This window comes from Hemicordylus capensis, chromosome 5 (genome assembly GCF_027244095.1).
Source record: "Hemicordylus capensis ecotype Gifberg chromosome 5, rHemCap1.1.pri, whole genome shotgun sequence".
Lineage (NCBI taxonomy): Eukaryota > Metazoa > Chordata > Lepidosauria > Squamata > Cordylidae > Hemicordylus > Hemicordylus capensis.
In genome coordinates this window covers 212,614,914-212,632,794 of record NC_069661.1, presented here as the reverse complement: position 1 = coordinate 212,632,794, position 17,881 = coordinate 212,614,914, and the positions used below count along the sequence as shown (strand labels likewise).

The 17,881-nt window shown below is 42.8% G+C and overlaps 1 protein-coding gene and 1 long non-coding RNA gene across 4 annotated transcripts in view; one reads left to right on the top strand and one right to left on the bottom strand.

Moving 5' to 3' along the window:
- Positions 1–12,262, top strand: part of LOC128325854 (uncharacterized) — a 30,661-nt gene extending 18,399 nt beyond the window's left edge. Inside the window, exons 3-4 of the long non-coding RNA XR_008307684.1 lie at positions 4,733–4,818; positions 11,755–12,262. This is a non-coding gene — a long non-coding RNA (uncharacterized LOC128325854). The remainder of the gene's footprint in view (positions 1–4,732; positions 4,819–11,754) is intronic.
- NFAM1 (NFAT activating protein with ITAM motif 1) overlaps positions 1–17,881 on the bottom strand; it is a 28,537-nt gene that overhangs the window by 4,567 nt on the left and 6,089 nt on the right. The window contains exons 2-4 of one of the 3 annotated variants that reach the window (XM_053251701.1): positions 14,099–14,443; positions 11,742–11,854; positions 9,483–9,584 (exon numbers count right to left, since the gene is read on the bottom strand). In XM_053251701.1, the coding sequence (XP_053107676.1) occupies positions 9,483–9,584; positions 11,742–11,854; positions 14,099–14,443 (560 nt within the window). Of the gene's footprint in view, positions 1–9,482; positions 9,585–11,741; positions 11,855–14,098; positions 14,682–17,881 lie in introns of those variants that run through there. The other 2 variants (XM_053251700.1, XM_053251699.1) reach the window with 2 other exon arrangements.

The following is a 17,881-nucleotide window of genomic DNA, read 5'->3' as shown; positions in this document are numbered from 1 at the left end:
CAGCTTAGCCTCTCATAGTGTGCTAAATATATAATCAATTTAAATGTGGCAATGTTAAAATTTCCCATTCCCTGGCATGGAGGTGGGGAAGGCCAAGTTGAAGACAAATCATCCTGAAGAGAATCTATCTATGTGGTCGCTAAGAGTTGACATCGACTTGTTGGCACTTAATCAATCAATCAACTCAACTGAGAGGCTGATTATAGTAATTCTCACACATTGCAGAATGCAGCACAAGACTCTACTCTGGAAATGAAGAGAGAGGATAAGCTGCTTTTTTCACCTCTAGGCAGTTTGTTTGTTTGTTTGTTTGTTACATTTCTATATCACCAAAACTTGTGTCTCTAGGCAGTTTACAATTAAAAAATTTTAAAACATCAAATCACTTAACAATTAAAAACATTTAAAACATTAAAAATTTTAAAACATTTAAATCTCAATATTTTAGAACCATAGATGTAGTTAAAAGCCAGGGCGAATAAATGCATCTTCAATGCCTTTTTAAAAGTTGCCAGGGAGGCCCTTATCTCAACAGGGAGCGCATTTCAAAGTCCAGGGGCTGCAAGGGAGAAGGCCCGTTCCTGAGTAGCTGCCAGACGAGTTGGCGGCACCTGCAGACGAATCTCTCCAGATGATTTTAGCAGGCAGTGGGGCTCATGGTGAAGAAGATGTTCTCTTAAATACCCAGGGCCTAAGCTGTTTAGGGCTTTATAGGTAATATCCAGCACCTTGTATTTTGCCTGGAAATGTATGGCAGCCAGTGTAGTTCTTTCAACACAGGAGTAATATGGTATCTCCTAGATGGCCTAGAGACCAACCTGGCTGCCGCAATCTGAACCAACTGCAGTGTCCAGACTACATACAAAGGCAGCCCCACATAGCACGCACATTACAGTAATCCAGCCTAGAGGTTACCAGCATATGTACTACTGTTTTGAGGTCGTTCATCTCAAGAAATGGACGCAGCTGGCGTATCAGCCAAAGCCAATAAAAAGCACCTCTGGCTACCGCCTCAACCTGGGACACCAGGGAGAGGTTCAGATCCAGAAGCACTCCCAGACTGTGTACCTGTTCCTTCCAGGGGAGCATGACCCCCATCCAGAACTGGCAGATCAAAATAGTCTCCTGAGTTTCAACCCCGCTCAATAAGTACCTCCGTCTTATCTGGATTCAGCCTCAGTTTGTTATCCCTCATCCAGCCCATTACTGCCCCCAGGTAGCATTTAGGGAGGTTATGCCTTCTCCTGATGATGCTGACATGGAGAAATAGATTTGGGTGTCATCAGCATACAGATAACACCCTGTGCCAAATCTCCTGATGATCTCTCCAGCAGTTTCATGTAGATGTAAAACAACATCGCAGACAATATGGAGCCCTGAGGGACACCATAGGAAAGTTCAAATTTTGAAGAACAGTCTCCAAGAAATACCATCTGGAATCTGCCTGTGAGGTAGGAGCGGAACCACTGCAAAGCAGTGCCTCCCACCCCCAGTCCCCTCAGACGTTCCAGAAGCATACTATGGTCAATAGTATCGAAAGCCACCGAGAGAGCCAAAAGGACCGACAGAGTCACACTGCCTCTGTCAATTCCCAATTGAAGATCATCCATCAGGCCAACCAAGGCAGTCTCCACCCCATATCTCGCCCAAAAGCCAGTTTGAAATGGGTCTAGATGATCAGTTTCCTCTAAGACCACCTGGAGTGCCAGTTGAAAGCATGGCCAAAAAAACCAAACAAATCCCAAACAACCCAGTGCATGTTCATAGCTTTCTCCAATTAGAGCAATTTTATCATGAATTTTAATTCATGATTTTAAAAAACTGTTCTTCCTCCTCAAAATACTAAATACTAAAACTGTTCTTCCTCCTCAAAATATACAAGTCACAGATAAGCTTGCAAATAAATATATGCAGAAAGATAAAATATCTTGCCACTCAAAATGCATGTTAGATTTCTTGATCTCCAAGTTATATCTAAAAGCCCAAAATAGCAACTAGCTAGCAGGACTTTTCCATGTATGTTTATGGTAACAGCAGGTTGCCATAGTCATGGTGGCTGTTTCCTTGGCAACAGGAAGGTAGGTGGAGCCTTAGCAGGCAGGATGGACAGGTGGAATTTTCAGAATGATTTTAAGTGTGCTGGCCTTGACTTGCTCAGCAATGCAGCAAAAAGACAGATCACGTTCTCATGGAGACTGCCCCCCCCATTCACTTCAAAAGGAATTGCTAGAGTGCAGCACCTCCTGCTATCATCCCACCCACTGTGATTGCAATTGAAAGGGCAGGAGAGGTGGAAAATTAAAGGGCAATGCAGGGAAGAACCCAAAATGAACAGCTTAAAAAGTTTATACCTGGAGCTGGCCATAGTCTGATATATGGGAGCTTGGTCATGGATACTGATGTCGCCAGTACTACTCGAGCCCTATGGAGGGAGTAAATGAACTGTATATAGCTGCCCTATGTGGGAAGCTACTGGGGCTACAGGTTAGATTGTTCCCTGGGCAGTTAAGGGTTTCTGGGATCTGGAGTGATTCCACCTATATTGGCTGGCCATTAGCTCCCGCTGACCAGGAAGAATTACAAAAGCTTCATATTAAAGCTGGGACTCTTCGTGGTGATAAAGACATTTTAAATCCAGGCCCACAAATCAGTGTATAAAAGTTTGTTCAGGCGCCTAAACAGAATGTAAGGCCAGTAGGCTAGAACAAAATTATTCGAGTCAAGGATGTGAGGCCCATTGGCCAAGAGATAAAAAATACCAGAGCCTGACAGGAGACAATGTATGCAACCAGGGTCATGAGACAAATCGGGGGGGGGGGGGGACAGCTGGCACCAGGAGATACTGATAAGGAATAGGGTCAGCAGAAAGGCCAAACAGTAACTCATGTCCAAGGCTCTAATTGGCACCACAGGAAAACATGTGTTTAATCACAAATGACATGTATTCATAGAGTTACCAAGTTGCTTGCTTATTTTTAACCTATATAAACTGGCAACTGTGTACCCCGAGTGCCAAGTGCTTGTCAGACTTCTGACTTGTACTCTGCCTTCATGATCATGAATAAAAGCTAATTTGAACACACATCCTCATTGTGTTGACTTGTTAAAAGGGAATTTCTCCATCAGGCAACGAGCTCTATTGCGGGAACCTTGTCTAATCCTCTTTAGTTTGGTTAGACGCCCCATTCTCTGTCAATTTGATGGAAGGATGATCACAAGGGGCTGAATGAAACAAGAAGGCAAGGTTCCAGAGGATTTTCCCACAACAATGGGCATCACCAGTATTTACAGTGTCTGGTCCGTGGCTCCTGATTTGTGACAGCTGACTCTCACTCAATGGCTGCCCACAGCCCAAGTCTGACAAAACCGTTTTCTGGTTCTCAGTTCCCCCTTGTAAACATGATCCCAAATTGTCATGTTTCCTGTGTACTTTCTTTCCCACAGCAGACAAGAGATTAAATAATTCCTCTAACAATTATCCTCCTCACACAAGAACAACACTGCTTGCCAATGAGTAGACTGGTAAACACAAACCATCGTTAAAATCTACTGTTTGTACTTGTATCCTAATGGCCAAGGATAGAATATTACCTCAAGAACATTTGGTACGCTCAACCCTATCTCCCTCCCAGGTCATAAATGCACTTTTGCTCCTCCCCAGCTGCCTATTGCTCTACTGCTTTTTCTTCACTGGCTTTGGTCTACTCAGTTTTCAATGATACTGGATGTATTCACAGGTATTTTTTATTACAGGAATGTAAATTCTGTTTTTTAAAATATCCATTTAAACTATTAAAATTATATCAACTGTTTAATCATTAACAGATTCACAATCAAGGAAAACAGAGTCCATGCCATGTGAATGCTGCAGCTGAACTCTCCTGATGATTTTTGTTAAGAAAAATTAACATGCTTATGTTACACCACAATGCAAGGAGATTGTGGGGGGAAATCAGACCTTTATTGCTTCACAGCTCAGCAGATACTTTAGAAGCTTGTTGCTCTCTGTCTAGGGCCAACACTAGAACTATTCTGGGGTTTTCCCTTCCCGTTTCCCAGAGTTCCACTAGGCTTTCCTTTTTGAAGTGACAATACCATATTAACAATTAATACTAACAAAGCCTTAACCAAACTGGATTGCATTTCAATTCCTTTCACATTTACATGTTCTGATATTGGTCTTGTGCACAGATGATTACAATAAGGCTGGGTTCTTCAGGCACATGTGATCCCAGAATTCTCAGGTAACTCTGCCAGTTTTCCAGGTCTTGGAAAACAATGCATTTTAACCTTCCACCATTCCAGTGGACTGCACTCCAATGAAGGACAAGACTCCCTGAAGTATTTTGCCAATTTACTGTCTACTTCATATAGTCTTCAACTAGAAGCATCACTATCGCACTCCCCCATATTCCACATAGCAGTTACACTGCCACTGCCCCCAGCACTGGCTCTTTTAGCTTATCCGGTTGAGCACTTTTCAGTTCAGCCACAACATCTGGAGGTTCTTCTGTTTCTGATATCAATGCAAACTACATAATATTTTATTTAGAAGTGATCCCGAGAGCAAGCAAAAGAACCTGCATTGTTTATGGCGTGGATCTAACAAGGAATCATTAGGTGCAGATTTGAAGAGGATTGTTGGGTTTTGCTCAGTATTCAGAGAGCACTGAGTACTCCAGAAAACAATGAACACCAGCCTTGAAATGAGTAATTTTTCCATTTTCAACAGGAGCGTCACTTCTGAGGTGAGTCTGGAGAAACCTGCTGCGAACTGGATAAATATTCGAAATGGAAACTGACAGTTCAGCAGATACGGTATTACTTCAAGTGCTTTTGTTGCCACTGTGCTCTAGTATATATAGGTAACTAGTCCACTTGCGACTGAAGCAGCATCATTTACTCTGCTTGTGGAAAAAACCATCACTTATGGCTAGCTGCAAAGAATGGGCAAAACAATTGACAGATTTCCATGTGTCATGTCACTTGTTGACAATGTTGCTGGGATGATCGTGTATGCACATCATGATACAGCCTGCCAGACTCCATATTTCCACTATAGAGTTTAAGTTCTCAGCAAGGCTTTATATGCTATATTTCTTCCATACTTTCTGTTTGTGGAACTGTGTATTGAAGAGCTCCCAATTTTCATTATAATGGCAAGTAACAGTCATGTAACTTTCTGCAATTAATGCTGTCCAGCAGACAGTAATCAAAGCTACATTAATAGCATTTCTCACTTTTCCCCAAACAGATTCACACTCTTCATTCTCTAGTTGTGTGGTTAGTCTATCTCTGTATACTGTGCAGGCGTACAGTATTCAGGTTGCTTGAAAACCTGTATCTTCAGTGACACAGGCAGTGTATGGTAATTATGGTGAACAACTGTTCACTTTCGGCATGTTGTATGTTCTTGAACTGCCAGAAACAAATGCTATCAATATTTAATTTCTGCTGCCTTTTCTACATGAAACACAGGGATGTTTCAGCTTCAAATGGTTCAGCATTGCTCTGGTACTGTTTGCATGCCTCAGCTCTGTATTATACATTGTGAATGAATTAGGCCTTTACCTTCATGTTTTTCAAATGTTTGAATGTAATTGCTAAGTCCCTATGTTCTATGTATGAAGAAGCTGTGCAGGGGTCAAAATTCATAGTTCTTGTTTTACAGTTTGGTTTGGGTGGGGAAAGAGTTCTTCTGTTTAATTTTTGAAGGGAAGAGAAAGTTTGAGTTGATTGGGTATGTTTTAAAAGTGGAGGGAACTTAGGTTTGAATTGATTGGGTTATTGAGAAAAAATGGAGGAGAAAGAGAGGCTTGACTGCAGCAGAGGAGTGGTAGGAGTAAGACAGGAGAGATATCTCGGAGACAAGAGCAGAGATGGAGCAGTGAAGAAACAGGTAGACTGCCAGAGAAAGCTGACTGGGGCAGTCAGAGGCAGAGCTTGAAATCACTGAGCTGGAATCACTGCAGTATAGGAGAGGCAGAAACTGCTAGGTTGTGGCATTGAGTGAGCCAGGCCTTCTGCAGAGGCAAGAGAGAAGCTTTGAAAGAAGCTTTGCTTTGTATTCCTTTGAGACTGTTGCTGGGCCTACTTTACATAGGCTATTGGACCTGTCCGGTTATTTCATCACTTTCCTTGTACTTTTGCTCAGCTGAACCTTTTTCTATTTTTTCTTGACATTACTGCACTGTTTTAGAACTAAAAAGACCTTGAACCAAGTAAACTTGCTTGTTTTGGTTTTTTTTAACTGTCCCAGTAAATGTCTCTCTCTATTATTTTTCCCACCCTACACTGACTTGCCTAAATTGCCTTACCATTCTACATTTTTGAAAATATGACGGACAGAGGCTCCAGTAACTGGGTGGTAGAACCAGTCAAAAGAAATCTACCTGGTGGCCGTGAGTTGTTTCTGCACAGGGCCCACGGAGGTGGTACACTCGTCACACAGTTTACATATAACTGTGTCTTCTGCTACATTTGTGAAATGACTATTCCTTTTCATCTACTCCATCTTCAATGCTTACTGCTCTATAAAAGTAATCACCAAAAATTGTGATAGCCTACATCATGATGATTGAAGGTTTAATGCAACCAAAATGCAACTTCAGTTCAGCAGTGGTGTAGAACTTAGTTCCACATGCATTTTAAATGTCCACATTAGGTGTTTGTACGACAATGCCACACAATTATTTTACCAATCTTTTAAATAACTGCAATATATTAACATTTAACCATTGATATTTTACATTCCAGATTTAAGATGCCTAAACTGTTTGCTTTTACTACACTATTTCCAAGATAACACACTATGAAGTTTACATCTTCAAATATATGGTGGAAATACCATGCTACTGAAAAGCAATGATGAAGTTCCTTTTCGATGACATGGTGCAGCATCTCAGTTATCTAGTAATGCATTTACTACAGCTTGGGCATCTTAAATGCCTATGTAGTGAAGTTGGACTTCTCTTTTAGAAGGCTCTTCTCGTTGCTCTTGGTTGTTCCATCTCTTCCTTCCTGGTTGCTGAAATTAGTCTGAAGGCCAGTCTGGTTACCCTTTTATGTTACTTTTCAAATCCAAGACACAGCATGATTTGTGTGACCCATTCATAACATGCAAAATGTTTTGTCTGAGTTAATTACTGTATACATCTTAAATGGAGTTGTGGTTTTTGAGAGATTGTGATAAGTATTAAGCAGTTCATAGGCCTGATTAAGAATAGACATGTAATTCTTTTGGACAAGGTGAGCAATATTGTCTCTATAAAGTAGAGAAGCAGCTACTGAATAGATGCAAAACTTAAGATAGCAGTTGACAGATTTGGGGTACAAATAGTATCCTCCAGTATAATGTGATTGCTGCTTGGGATTCATGTGTTAAACTTATCTCCATGGCTTGCTATCATTCTAATGATACACACACACACACACACACACACACACAAACTTCCTTGATTCTATTATTAGCCCCACCCACATTTGAGAATCACTCTTTAGCAAAAGGAAAAGATTGAAATATTTATGTCTGGAGTCATAAAAATATCCATTCTATTAGTGCCAAAGTGAGCTAAAAATCAAGATATCTAAAAGAGTGATGTGGTTCAAAGAAACTGTTTTCTGAAGTTTATTTCATATTTAAGTGATAAAACTGCCTCTTGTCTTCCACCCCACCACCCAAATCAAGTATTTATATTTCCGGATCAAAATGCTGGCTGGCATATGAATGTGAATCTGTAAGCCTTGAACAATGCACAGTAAGCAAGGTGTACATTTGCTTGCCCAGCTGCCTGCTTGCACCAGGTTTAAGCAACAGTGCAATACTTCATTTACAATAGTTCCCAAGGGAGTTTCAAATTCTAATCTCCTAGATTTCCACCAGTAACTAACACACTCCCAAATGTTTTCGCAAACAGGGATTATATTTATTTTTAGAGTAAAAAAGAGCAGATGAGCAAGCACTAGTATAGTAGTTCAACAGTTCAAAAACAAATCACTTCTTCGTTACAGTAGTGACGTGGGCATCGCTGGTGGGTGGAAAGCAAAAGGCACCTTTAAGCATAAATTAGTAGGTGCATACCTCCGCTCCGGCCACACCTGCAAACTGCTCCAAGCACCAGCGCGCCACCCAGCACTCCCTATGGCAGGCGGGGGGGGGAGCTCTGCCACTCACCAGCTGGTGGGGGATTGGCTCCACGGAAGCCAGGTGAGTGGCAGAACTGATCCCCTGCTCCAGGGAGTGCTGGGCAGCACACTGCTGCTCCAAGCAGCTTGCAGGTGTAGCCAGAGCGGAGGTAAGCACCTTCTAATGTATGTTTAAAGGTGCCTCTTGCCACCCCCCAGCAGTGCCCACACCAGCCACCACTGCTGCATTATGAACATCGCTAAACAAGTCATTGCTATTAGCTAGCCAATTAACCTAACAAAGGCCTGATTCACACAATCATTTGAAACTGTGTCTTAAGTTGGTAACTGACATTAGTGTGATCATGTGAACCCACAACAAGGCAGACTCAGATTCATCTTGTAGGGATGTGCCGAAACATGATTCGGTGTCTGAATCGCAGCACAATCCCTTTAAAACCGAGGGCTTCCACAGCCCCTTTAACACAGAGGAGAGCAGGTCCATTTCTGGTCCTCCTCTGCTCGCCACATTGCCATACTTGCAGCACTCTCCCAGCTATCAGCGTGTGCTGGTGGCACTCTCCCGCAGCTGCTCCCGCACAGCACCAGCACACATGCTCTGTGCAAGACAAAACCAAAGACTCCCAGACTCCTCTCTCCATCCAAAACAGACATGTAACTTACTAGAAGTTTCTTATTTTTAAGTAAAGTCTCATACAATTATGAATTCTGATTCTGTTTCTTCAGAACCCAACTTCACTGACAATGATCAATATACATGACATTAGTCATATCATTAGCCCTAAGACTGCTTGCTTTTTCCAGTGTAAATCATGGGGGTGGGGGGCAAAATCCAGATTGGGACTGTTGCAGGAGGTGGGGGGGGGGCTTTATCCTGACTTCTACCACAGTTCTGATCTGGATTGTGGCCCCATGAATTATTTATGCAAAGGGGGGAAAGTCTCATTGGCTCCAGTTAAAAGCTTTTGTCTCTGTGTGTAAATAACACACATTGGGAGATGCAATCCAAATTGAGATGCATCCCCATAGCAGGGGGTAGGGTTAAAGCTCCCATGTGCCCCCACATGGTCCTGATAAGGACTGCAGCCCCCCCCCCCCATGCATTATTTACACCAGACAAAGCAAACATGTCGGGACTAATGGTACGATATATATCATGTGCAGTTTAGCCCTGACTGTTCTCTCTCCCAAATGTCCCCTCCCTCTATGAGCTCTCTGTTTTCCATGGCTACCAAAACTAGTCAGCAACTTCCCTTTCACCCTGGGTTAACTTTTAGTTGGCCACTCCTCACACAAGACTCGCACTACGAAAGGTCATTCTGGAAATAAAGACTCACCATGTAGGTGGACTCAGGAGGCTCCAAGTTGCCTGAAGGGTGTTTAGGTTGTGGCCCCTGATCGGGGCACTTCTTGACTTGGCTCCTCTCAGGACACACCACCTATTCATGAGCATATGATAAATGAGGGTAAACAGCAGTGCATTCATTCCAGGTTACAAATATTTGTTTTCTAGTTCATTATTTCCCCAAGGAGTTCAAAAACACTTTTGATACAGCCAACAATCACACCATGCCTCTGTTGTACTCATGGAGATACCAACATTAGCAGAGCAAATCAAAAAGATGATGTTTAAACATGTTTTTATTGTATATTTTCTGTTTTCTATGGTAAATTGTTTATCTTATTGTATGTGTTTTTATTGGATATTTTTACCATTGTGTTATTGTGAGCTTCCTAGAGAACTGGGGTGGCTAACAAATAAAGTTTGTTTGTTTGTTTGTTTGTTTGTTTAGGGTCTGTCTGCATATCTGATTTTAGCAAATCAGAGGCAAGGTTCCAGGGCTGTTGTAATATGGTGCTCCATGCTCCAAAAATTCCCTGTGGTAGTCATGGCCTAATGATGCACCGTACTCTCTAACTGTCAGTTGGCTTCAAGTACCTGAAATGTTGGTCATCTCCAGCTTCCAGGCAGGAGGTTCAAGCTATTTTGCCTGAGAGCAGAGCCCTATTCACATGTTATGTTCAACACATGTAGAACGAGTATACGGTGTACACAGGTACAGTTATCCACATGTTATGGTGAACGCAGGTAAAGCAGTACACTTCATTTCTGGTGTTAAAACCGGTGTTAAAAAAACTGTCTTGAACTTCCCATGGCTCAGAGAGAGGGGAAGCAGGAACAATACTATGATCTGAGATCTTCTGAAAAAACATGGTGCATAAATCAATGTCTTTTAATTACAATCAACTACAATTACAATGACAATCTTTTAATAACCTGTGCTATGCTGATGACACCACTCTGACAGCTGAGAATGCACATGATCTGCAAGCTCTAGTAATGAAAGTCAAGGAGCACAGTGAAAAAATGGGACTACAATTAAATGTAAAGAAGACTAAACGAATGACAATGGGTACAGCAACCAGCCTCAGAACTGACAATGAAGACATTGAAGTGGTGGATAACTTCTGCCTTTTAGGATTGACCGTCAACAGTAAAGGATCCAGCAGTCAAGAAATATGCCGCCAACTAGCACTTGGTAGGGTTGCAATGAAGACCATTGGAAAGGATAGATGCCGTGACATGTCTACACCTACAAAGATTACAGTCTTTCAGACAATGGTTTTCCTCGTGACACTCTATGGATGCGAAAGCTGGACTTTGAAGAAGCAAGATAGAAAAAGCATTGACACTTTTGAACTTTGGTGCTGGAGATGACTTTGAGGATACCATGGGCAGCCAGGAAAACAAACAAATGGATCATAGAACAAATCCATCTAGAATTTTCACTCGAGCCCCAAATGCCATATCATACTTTGGACACATTATGCAAAGATCCAGCTCCCTTGAGAAGTTCATAATGCTGGGAAAAGTTGAAGGAAATAGAAGAAGAGGACAACCAGCAGCAAGGTGGATGGACTTGATTACAACAGCAATGAATGCACCACTGAGAGACCTTAAAGGCCAAGTTGAAGACAGATCATTATTATTATTAATTATTAATTTGATTTCTATACCACCCTTCCAAATATGGCTCAGGGCAGTTTACACAGAGAAATAACAAATAAATAATCATCCTGGAGAGAATCTATCTATGTGGTTGCTAAGAGTCAACACTGACTTGACGGCACTTAATCATTCAATCACTCACAATCAACTACTGGTCAAGCAGCAACTACACAATCAAATTGGGTTTCAAGTGTTGTGAAAATGAGTTGGGGGTGGGCTGGGTTGCCCTCCGCTCAGCAGGGGAAAGTCTCACGGTGAGAGGAATTCAGGACCTGGTGTCTGACTGAATCAGTACCTGGCCCTTCGCCCTGGTGTGGGACAGCTCTCCTTAGGAGATGGTCCCACATGAGAGGAGTACCCGCACTCTGGTTAGTTAGGTACCTCGTTGCAAGTCTTATTCTGCTGTAATTTAATAAAGTGACCCTATTTTACTCCAACTGAGCGTGTCCTGTCTTCATTGGGGCTGGGGATGCAAACTGGTATTTCAGAACCAAATTCTAGGAAGGTTTATGCCTCAAACTCTTTGCATCTAGTAGCAAGCACAAGGTGATGAAGTTGGGTAAGAAGAAGTTGTGTGATAACTTGCCTTTCTTTTCCAGAATAAGAAGACTGTTCCCATGATGCTCAAAACTGCCAGAATAATGATAATGACAATGAGGCATATCCACATGGCAATAGAGGGCTCTCTGTAGCCTATGTCTGCAAGGAGATGAACAAAAGAAAAGCCAATCATCCAACACTCAATTGGAGATTGAGAGCCAGTGTTAATTTTTTTCCTATAGCATTAACATTAACATCTGTGATAAGACTTAAATCCACAACAAAACTCTTCAGCACAATCATGTACATTGATGGCACTGTTTACATTATAACAAGAGATTTATTTTCAGCAACTTGGGAAAATCTGAAAAGTCCTAGAATTGAGAGTCTACAGTATGTGGACTTTGTAGATCCACAATATGTGGTCTTGACTGCCCATTTGCCTCATCACACTATACCACATTTTAGGCACCATCTGCTGGGAAGTTCACCTGAAGTCCATGGCAATGAATGTGAGTTGTGGTCTCTTTGTAATGAGTAACAGAACTTTCTGATGCAATGTGTCATTTATTGGACTAATTTCACTGCAGTCGGGAGTATGTACATATACATACTCCCGACTGGTATAGCTCTGGAATATCTTCCTAGTGGAGATCGGGCTGGCGGGCTCCCTACCTCCCTCGTTATTGTTTTCTAGACAATTTTTAAAAACTATTTCTACAGGTGTTTAAGTTGTAATTCTGCTACTTTTATAATGGATTTTGTATTTATTGCTGAATTATATGGCATAATGCACAGCTGTATGGTAAAGGAAGAAGGGATGCAGATCCACAGGAAACTTTTAGCATCCTTATACTGAAGGCTTCTTGCACAGCAGCTCAGACTGAGGGGGAGGAGAAGCAATTCCATGTCTCTCCCCTCCCTACAAAAGCCATTTCCAATGCAACCTATTTCCCCTAAATGTTGCAAAAGGAAGCTGTAATATCTTCATGTCTATTATGACAGTCAACTCTTCTGTATTGACTAGGATGCCTATGTCCCCTCCCTTTTCTTCACTAACCAGCGTCCTGTGCTGACTCTGTCTGTTATGTACCAGGAAGGTCCATTGTGCAACAGTTCCCTCCTTTGCCAGGCATTCCCCTGACATCTGTAACCAAGAAGTGAAGTTGTGTGAAGAATGCTGGGCAGAGGAAGAAAACCTGACATTCTCAACCTGATCCAACATCTAGAAGGCAGAAGTGTTGGGAGCAGGCACTAGGCACCCCTGGTTCCCTCTTCCATACATGTTAGCGACTTGCTGGCAATAGTGTGAAGCTGGCCTCTTTCTTACAACTAGAATGAATGTTCTCATAACTTGAATTATATTTTATACTGTTTATTGTATAACCTATACAGTATGGTATAACTTATGCATACTTTATTTATTGCTCAATCAATAAATCATTTCCCATGAAGAAAGCCTATTTGCCTGAAGGAACTGTGGGACAAAATAAATGTGTGTGTACACCAACGCCTCTCTTAAACTACAGATCCTCTTTAAAATGTTGTATTGTATTGTTGTATTAAAATGTTGTATTGGTCCTGTTGTATTGTTTTTATGCTTGTTTTTATATGTTTTTATATTTTTTAGCTTGATGTTTTTATTGCCTTTTATTGTATGTTTTAACTTTTGTAAACCGCCTTGGGCAGTTTACTTTCTTTTAACGAAAGGTGGTATATAAATGTAAAAATAAAAGAAACAAATAAGCAAACAAACAAATAAATAAAATGATCTTCTATCTTCAATCCTCTTAAAAATAATCTTCTATCTTATCTTCTATATGAGTTTCAGGCTGGACTTTGTAGACCATTGCATGTAGATTAACTTTCTAGCTTGTTTCCATATAAAGGAGACAAAACTGGAAATCCCCTTATTCAAGAAGCCCCAAACTAGTCTATCTATCTATCTGCCCCGCCCACACAGTTCTTTACCAAGCAGAAATACAAACAGAACTGTGGTAATTGGGCAGTAGGGATTCCATATGCAAATAGGGAAGAGGAGCAGGTACAGGGCAAGTGGTGGGGAGGGGGTGAGTGAGTGGTGGGGAGGGAGGGGGTGAGCGAATGGTGGGGAGGGAGCAAGGGAACGAGCATGAAGTGGGGAGGGGCGAGTGAGCGAGCAGCAGGAAGGGGTGAGTGAGAGAGCGAGGGGCGGGGGTGAGTGAGCGAGCAGCGGGGAGGGGGCAAGTGAGAGTGGGTGGCTGACACTGAGCAATAAAGCAGGGGCTGTGGCAGGGGGCAAGGAGAACAACCAAGTCCTAGTGCACAGATTATCTGTGCTGGTTCAGCTAGTTTTTGTTATTTCAATTCTTCCCGGCCCACCCCACCCCACCCAATAACCCTGATTTGCCTTTGACAGCTTACCTCTAAAAAGGATAAATGTCCCAGCTCCCTTTTGCACATCAATGTTTGCATTCTTCCAGTCAGCTTTGCAGTAGTAGGTTGCAGTAACAGAGGTATGATTAATAGGTTTGATATAAAGTGTATAATTCTTTGTCGCTGTCTTGTTCTCACATTTGGAACAAATCGTTTCGGAGATCTTAGTGCTATTGACGAGGGTTTCTTTGCCTTTTGAATTAATCCGGAAATAACTAATAACGAAATCTAAATATTCTTTTTTATAAGGAAAAATAACATTGCAGCTTGCATTAATCTGTTCATTGGCAAAAGCTGTCTGGATTAAAGGTTCCTGTTGCACACCAAGAATCCCTGCTAAAGAAGAAAATATTATTTTTACAATGTTACTCAAGATGGGGAGAAATTGTTGAGTTACATGACTCCTTTCATTTGCACTTTGGCAACATCTGGCTATATTTTCACATGCCATAAAAGTAGCCCTGGATCAGCCCCAAAGGGGAAGAAAATTTCTTCACACTTAAATTCAATCAATAGGAGCAAGATGGAAACAGTCAGTGACTCAGCCTATAGTCCTTCCCGATGGTGGTCTAATGACTGCTCTTTCTTACGGGTAATGGGGATTTCCTACATTTCAGAATTGACACAATACCTATAGAAAAAAGAATCACTGCTCATAGTTTCCTTAAAAATTACTTTAAAGTTAGCTGAAAACTGCGATACTGGAGAGAAACTGAAAATGCACTCCCACCGGCTGATGCAATTAAAACATCACCATAAAGAACTTCTGGGGGCAATATACTGCAAATGGAGCTGGTTATTCTCCTAGCTTTACTCTGTCTTCTAACTTTGCTGCCAACTAACAGGCCCCCAAATCCTAGCATACTTTTAAGATGAGCAAACTGGATGGCGGGGGGAGGGGGAGGAGGTGGGAGCTTCTTCCAACCAGTGTCAGTTTTCACTGATCAATCTGCAGCCCCTGTGAAAATCTTTTCTTGATACTGCATGCCTTTGGTGTATGAGGAGGTCGCAGCTCTGATTTGGGCAGGATAATGGGGACAGGGAACTGAGGAACTCGCTCATCCATCAGGAGCGTAGGGACTATGGAGCAAGGGGGGATGGGCTGCCAAGGCAACTTCCTGACCGGGGCACCCCCTTCCCCCCTCCCATACCCAGCTGGCAAATGAATCACTCAGTGACTGGGAGTGTGAGGCACGCCCCTCTCCTCCCCAGCCAGTGTTTCATTTAAATGCTGGCTGTACTGGGGGGAAAGCCTTTGAGTGTGACCTAGAAATTGCCCTTTGCACAGATGCTGTTCCCTGCCTTCTGCTCCACTCCACCCTACTCCCAGGATCACTAGAGATGGCAGAGAAAGTGTCATGGCTCAGACGTCTGACTCAGAAGAGTCAGAGCAGGAGGATTCGCTTGCTAGTGAGGGCTCAGAGGCACCAACAGGATTTGGCAGGGAGACCAGACTCGAGCTGAGGATTTGCAACAGCTGCCAGACATGATTTCTGATGGGGAGGAGCCTGGGATTTCATCTCTCTTGAGAAGGCGTCTCAAGAGGCAAGCTCAGTGGCTGTCATGCAGGCGCAGGAGATCACAAGAGAGGAAGCTGAAGTGCTGACTCAGGGAAGCCTGATTGGCTGCTGGTTCTCTTGAGCCATATATATATATAGCAGTCTCACTTGCTCAGATGCTGTTTGCAACTTTTCACTGGCTGCAGACAGTGTGCTATTTGAATTCCAAAACTTTGTCTGAGTTCCAGTTTGCCTTGTTTATGCTTTCCTGCTTTGTTCTGTTAATTCCTTGCTTCTGTAGTCCTTCACTATTTTCATTCCTTGCTCTGTGTTTTCTTTTCACTTATTACTCAGTTATTGTTAGAGGGGGGTACCTAGTTCAGTTCAGGGAACTTAATTCATTTACCGTTTTTCTTTGTGAGCCTTTTATTTTCATTCATGCTGTTCCGCTGCCCCTTTCTGTTAACTCACTGGGGAGTGCTGAAGGGGGCTGTAAATCCTGTTGGGTTAGCTGAGCTAACAGATTTACGACAGTAAGAGAGAATTCCTCAGTTCCCCACCCCAGTATCCCACCCAAATCATAGCTGCAACTTCCTGATACGTGCAGTATCAAGGCAAGATTTTCACAACCTGCAAAAGGGGCTGGAGCTTCCCCAGACTGCAGGCTTTCTGCGAGGCTTTACTGCAAGTTCCAAGTTGCCCCCCAAAAAACCAATGCAAAAAGTGGATTTTTAAACCCCGGATATAAATCAGGCTACACTCTAATGCCTGATGAAAAACCTGAATTGTGTGTGAAGTGCTCCCTGATATCTCTCCGGGACTTCAGGGTAAATTTGGCCTATATGTTAACGTACACCTCCATTCCGGAGGAGATGCGAACTAAAAGCCAGTGTGAAAAGCTTCCTGCAGATTGACCAGTGAAAATCATCACTACTTGGAAGAAGAAGCCCCTGCCTTCCCCTTATGCAGTTTGCTCATCTTAATGGCCTGCTAGGATTTTGGGGCCTGATAAGTGGCAGCAAAGTTAGAAGACAGAGTAAAGCCAGGAGAATAACCAGCTCCATTTGCAGTCTATCTGCCTCTGCCACACAGTCTGATGTTAAGAACATAAGAACAGCCTTGCTGGATCAGGCCCAAGGCCCATCTAGTCCAGCATCCTGTTTCACACAGTGGGCCACCAGATGCCACTGGAAGCCTACAGCAGGAGTTGAGGGCATGCCATCCCTCCTGCTGTTACTCCCCTGCAACTGGTACTCAGAGGCATCCTGCCTTTGAGGCTGGAGGTGGCCCTCCAACTAGTAGCCTATGATAGACCTCTCCTCCATGAAGTTATCCAAGGCTCTCTGAAAGCTATCTAGGTTGTTGGCTGTCACCACATCTTGTGGCAGACAATTCCACAAGTTGATGATGATGATGATGATTACATTTATGATGATGATTACATTTCTTCCTCCAAGGAGCCCAGAGCGGTGTACTACATACTTAAGTTTCTCTTTCACAACAACCCTGTGAACAACAACCTTTCACAACAACCCTAAACCTATTAGGCTGAGAGAGAAGTGACTGGCCCAGAGTCACCCAGCTAGTTTCATGGCTGAATGGGGATTTGAACTCGGGTCTCCCCGGTACTAGTCCAGCACTCTAACCACTACACCACGCTGGCTCTACTATACCACGCTGGCTAATACTTCTGTTTGCTGGTCCTAAATTTCCCGGCAATCAATTTCATGGGATGACCCCTGGTTCTAGTGTTATGTGAAAGGGAGAAGAATTTCTCTCTATCCACTTTCTCCACTCCATGATTGATTGTATAGACCTCTATCATGTCTTCCTGCAGTCGCCTTTTTTCTAAACTAAATAGCCCCAGGTGTTGTAGCCTTTCCGCATAAGAAAGGTGCTCTAGGCCCCTGATCATCTTGGTTGCCCTCTTCTGCACCTTTTCCAGTTCTACAATGTCCTTTTTTAGCTGTGGTGACCAGAATTGTACACAGTACTCCAGGTGTGGCCTCACCATAGTTTTGTATAAGGGCATTATAATATTAGCAGTTTTATTTTCAGTCCTCTTCCTAAAGATCCCTAGCATGGAATTGGCCTTTTACAGCTGCCGCTGAGTCGACACTTTCAATGAGCTGTCCACCACGACCTCAAGATCCCTCTCTTGATCAGTCACCAACAGCTCAGCTCCCATCAACATATACTTGAAGTTGGGGTTTTTCGTCCCAATGTGCATCACTTTACTCTTGCCAACATTGAAGTGCATTTGCCATTTTGT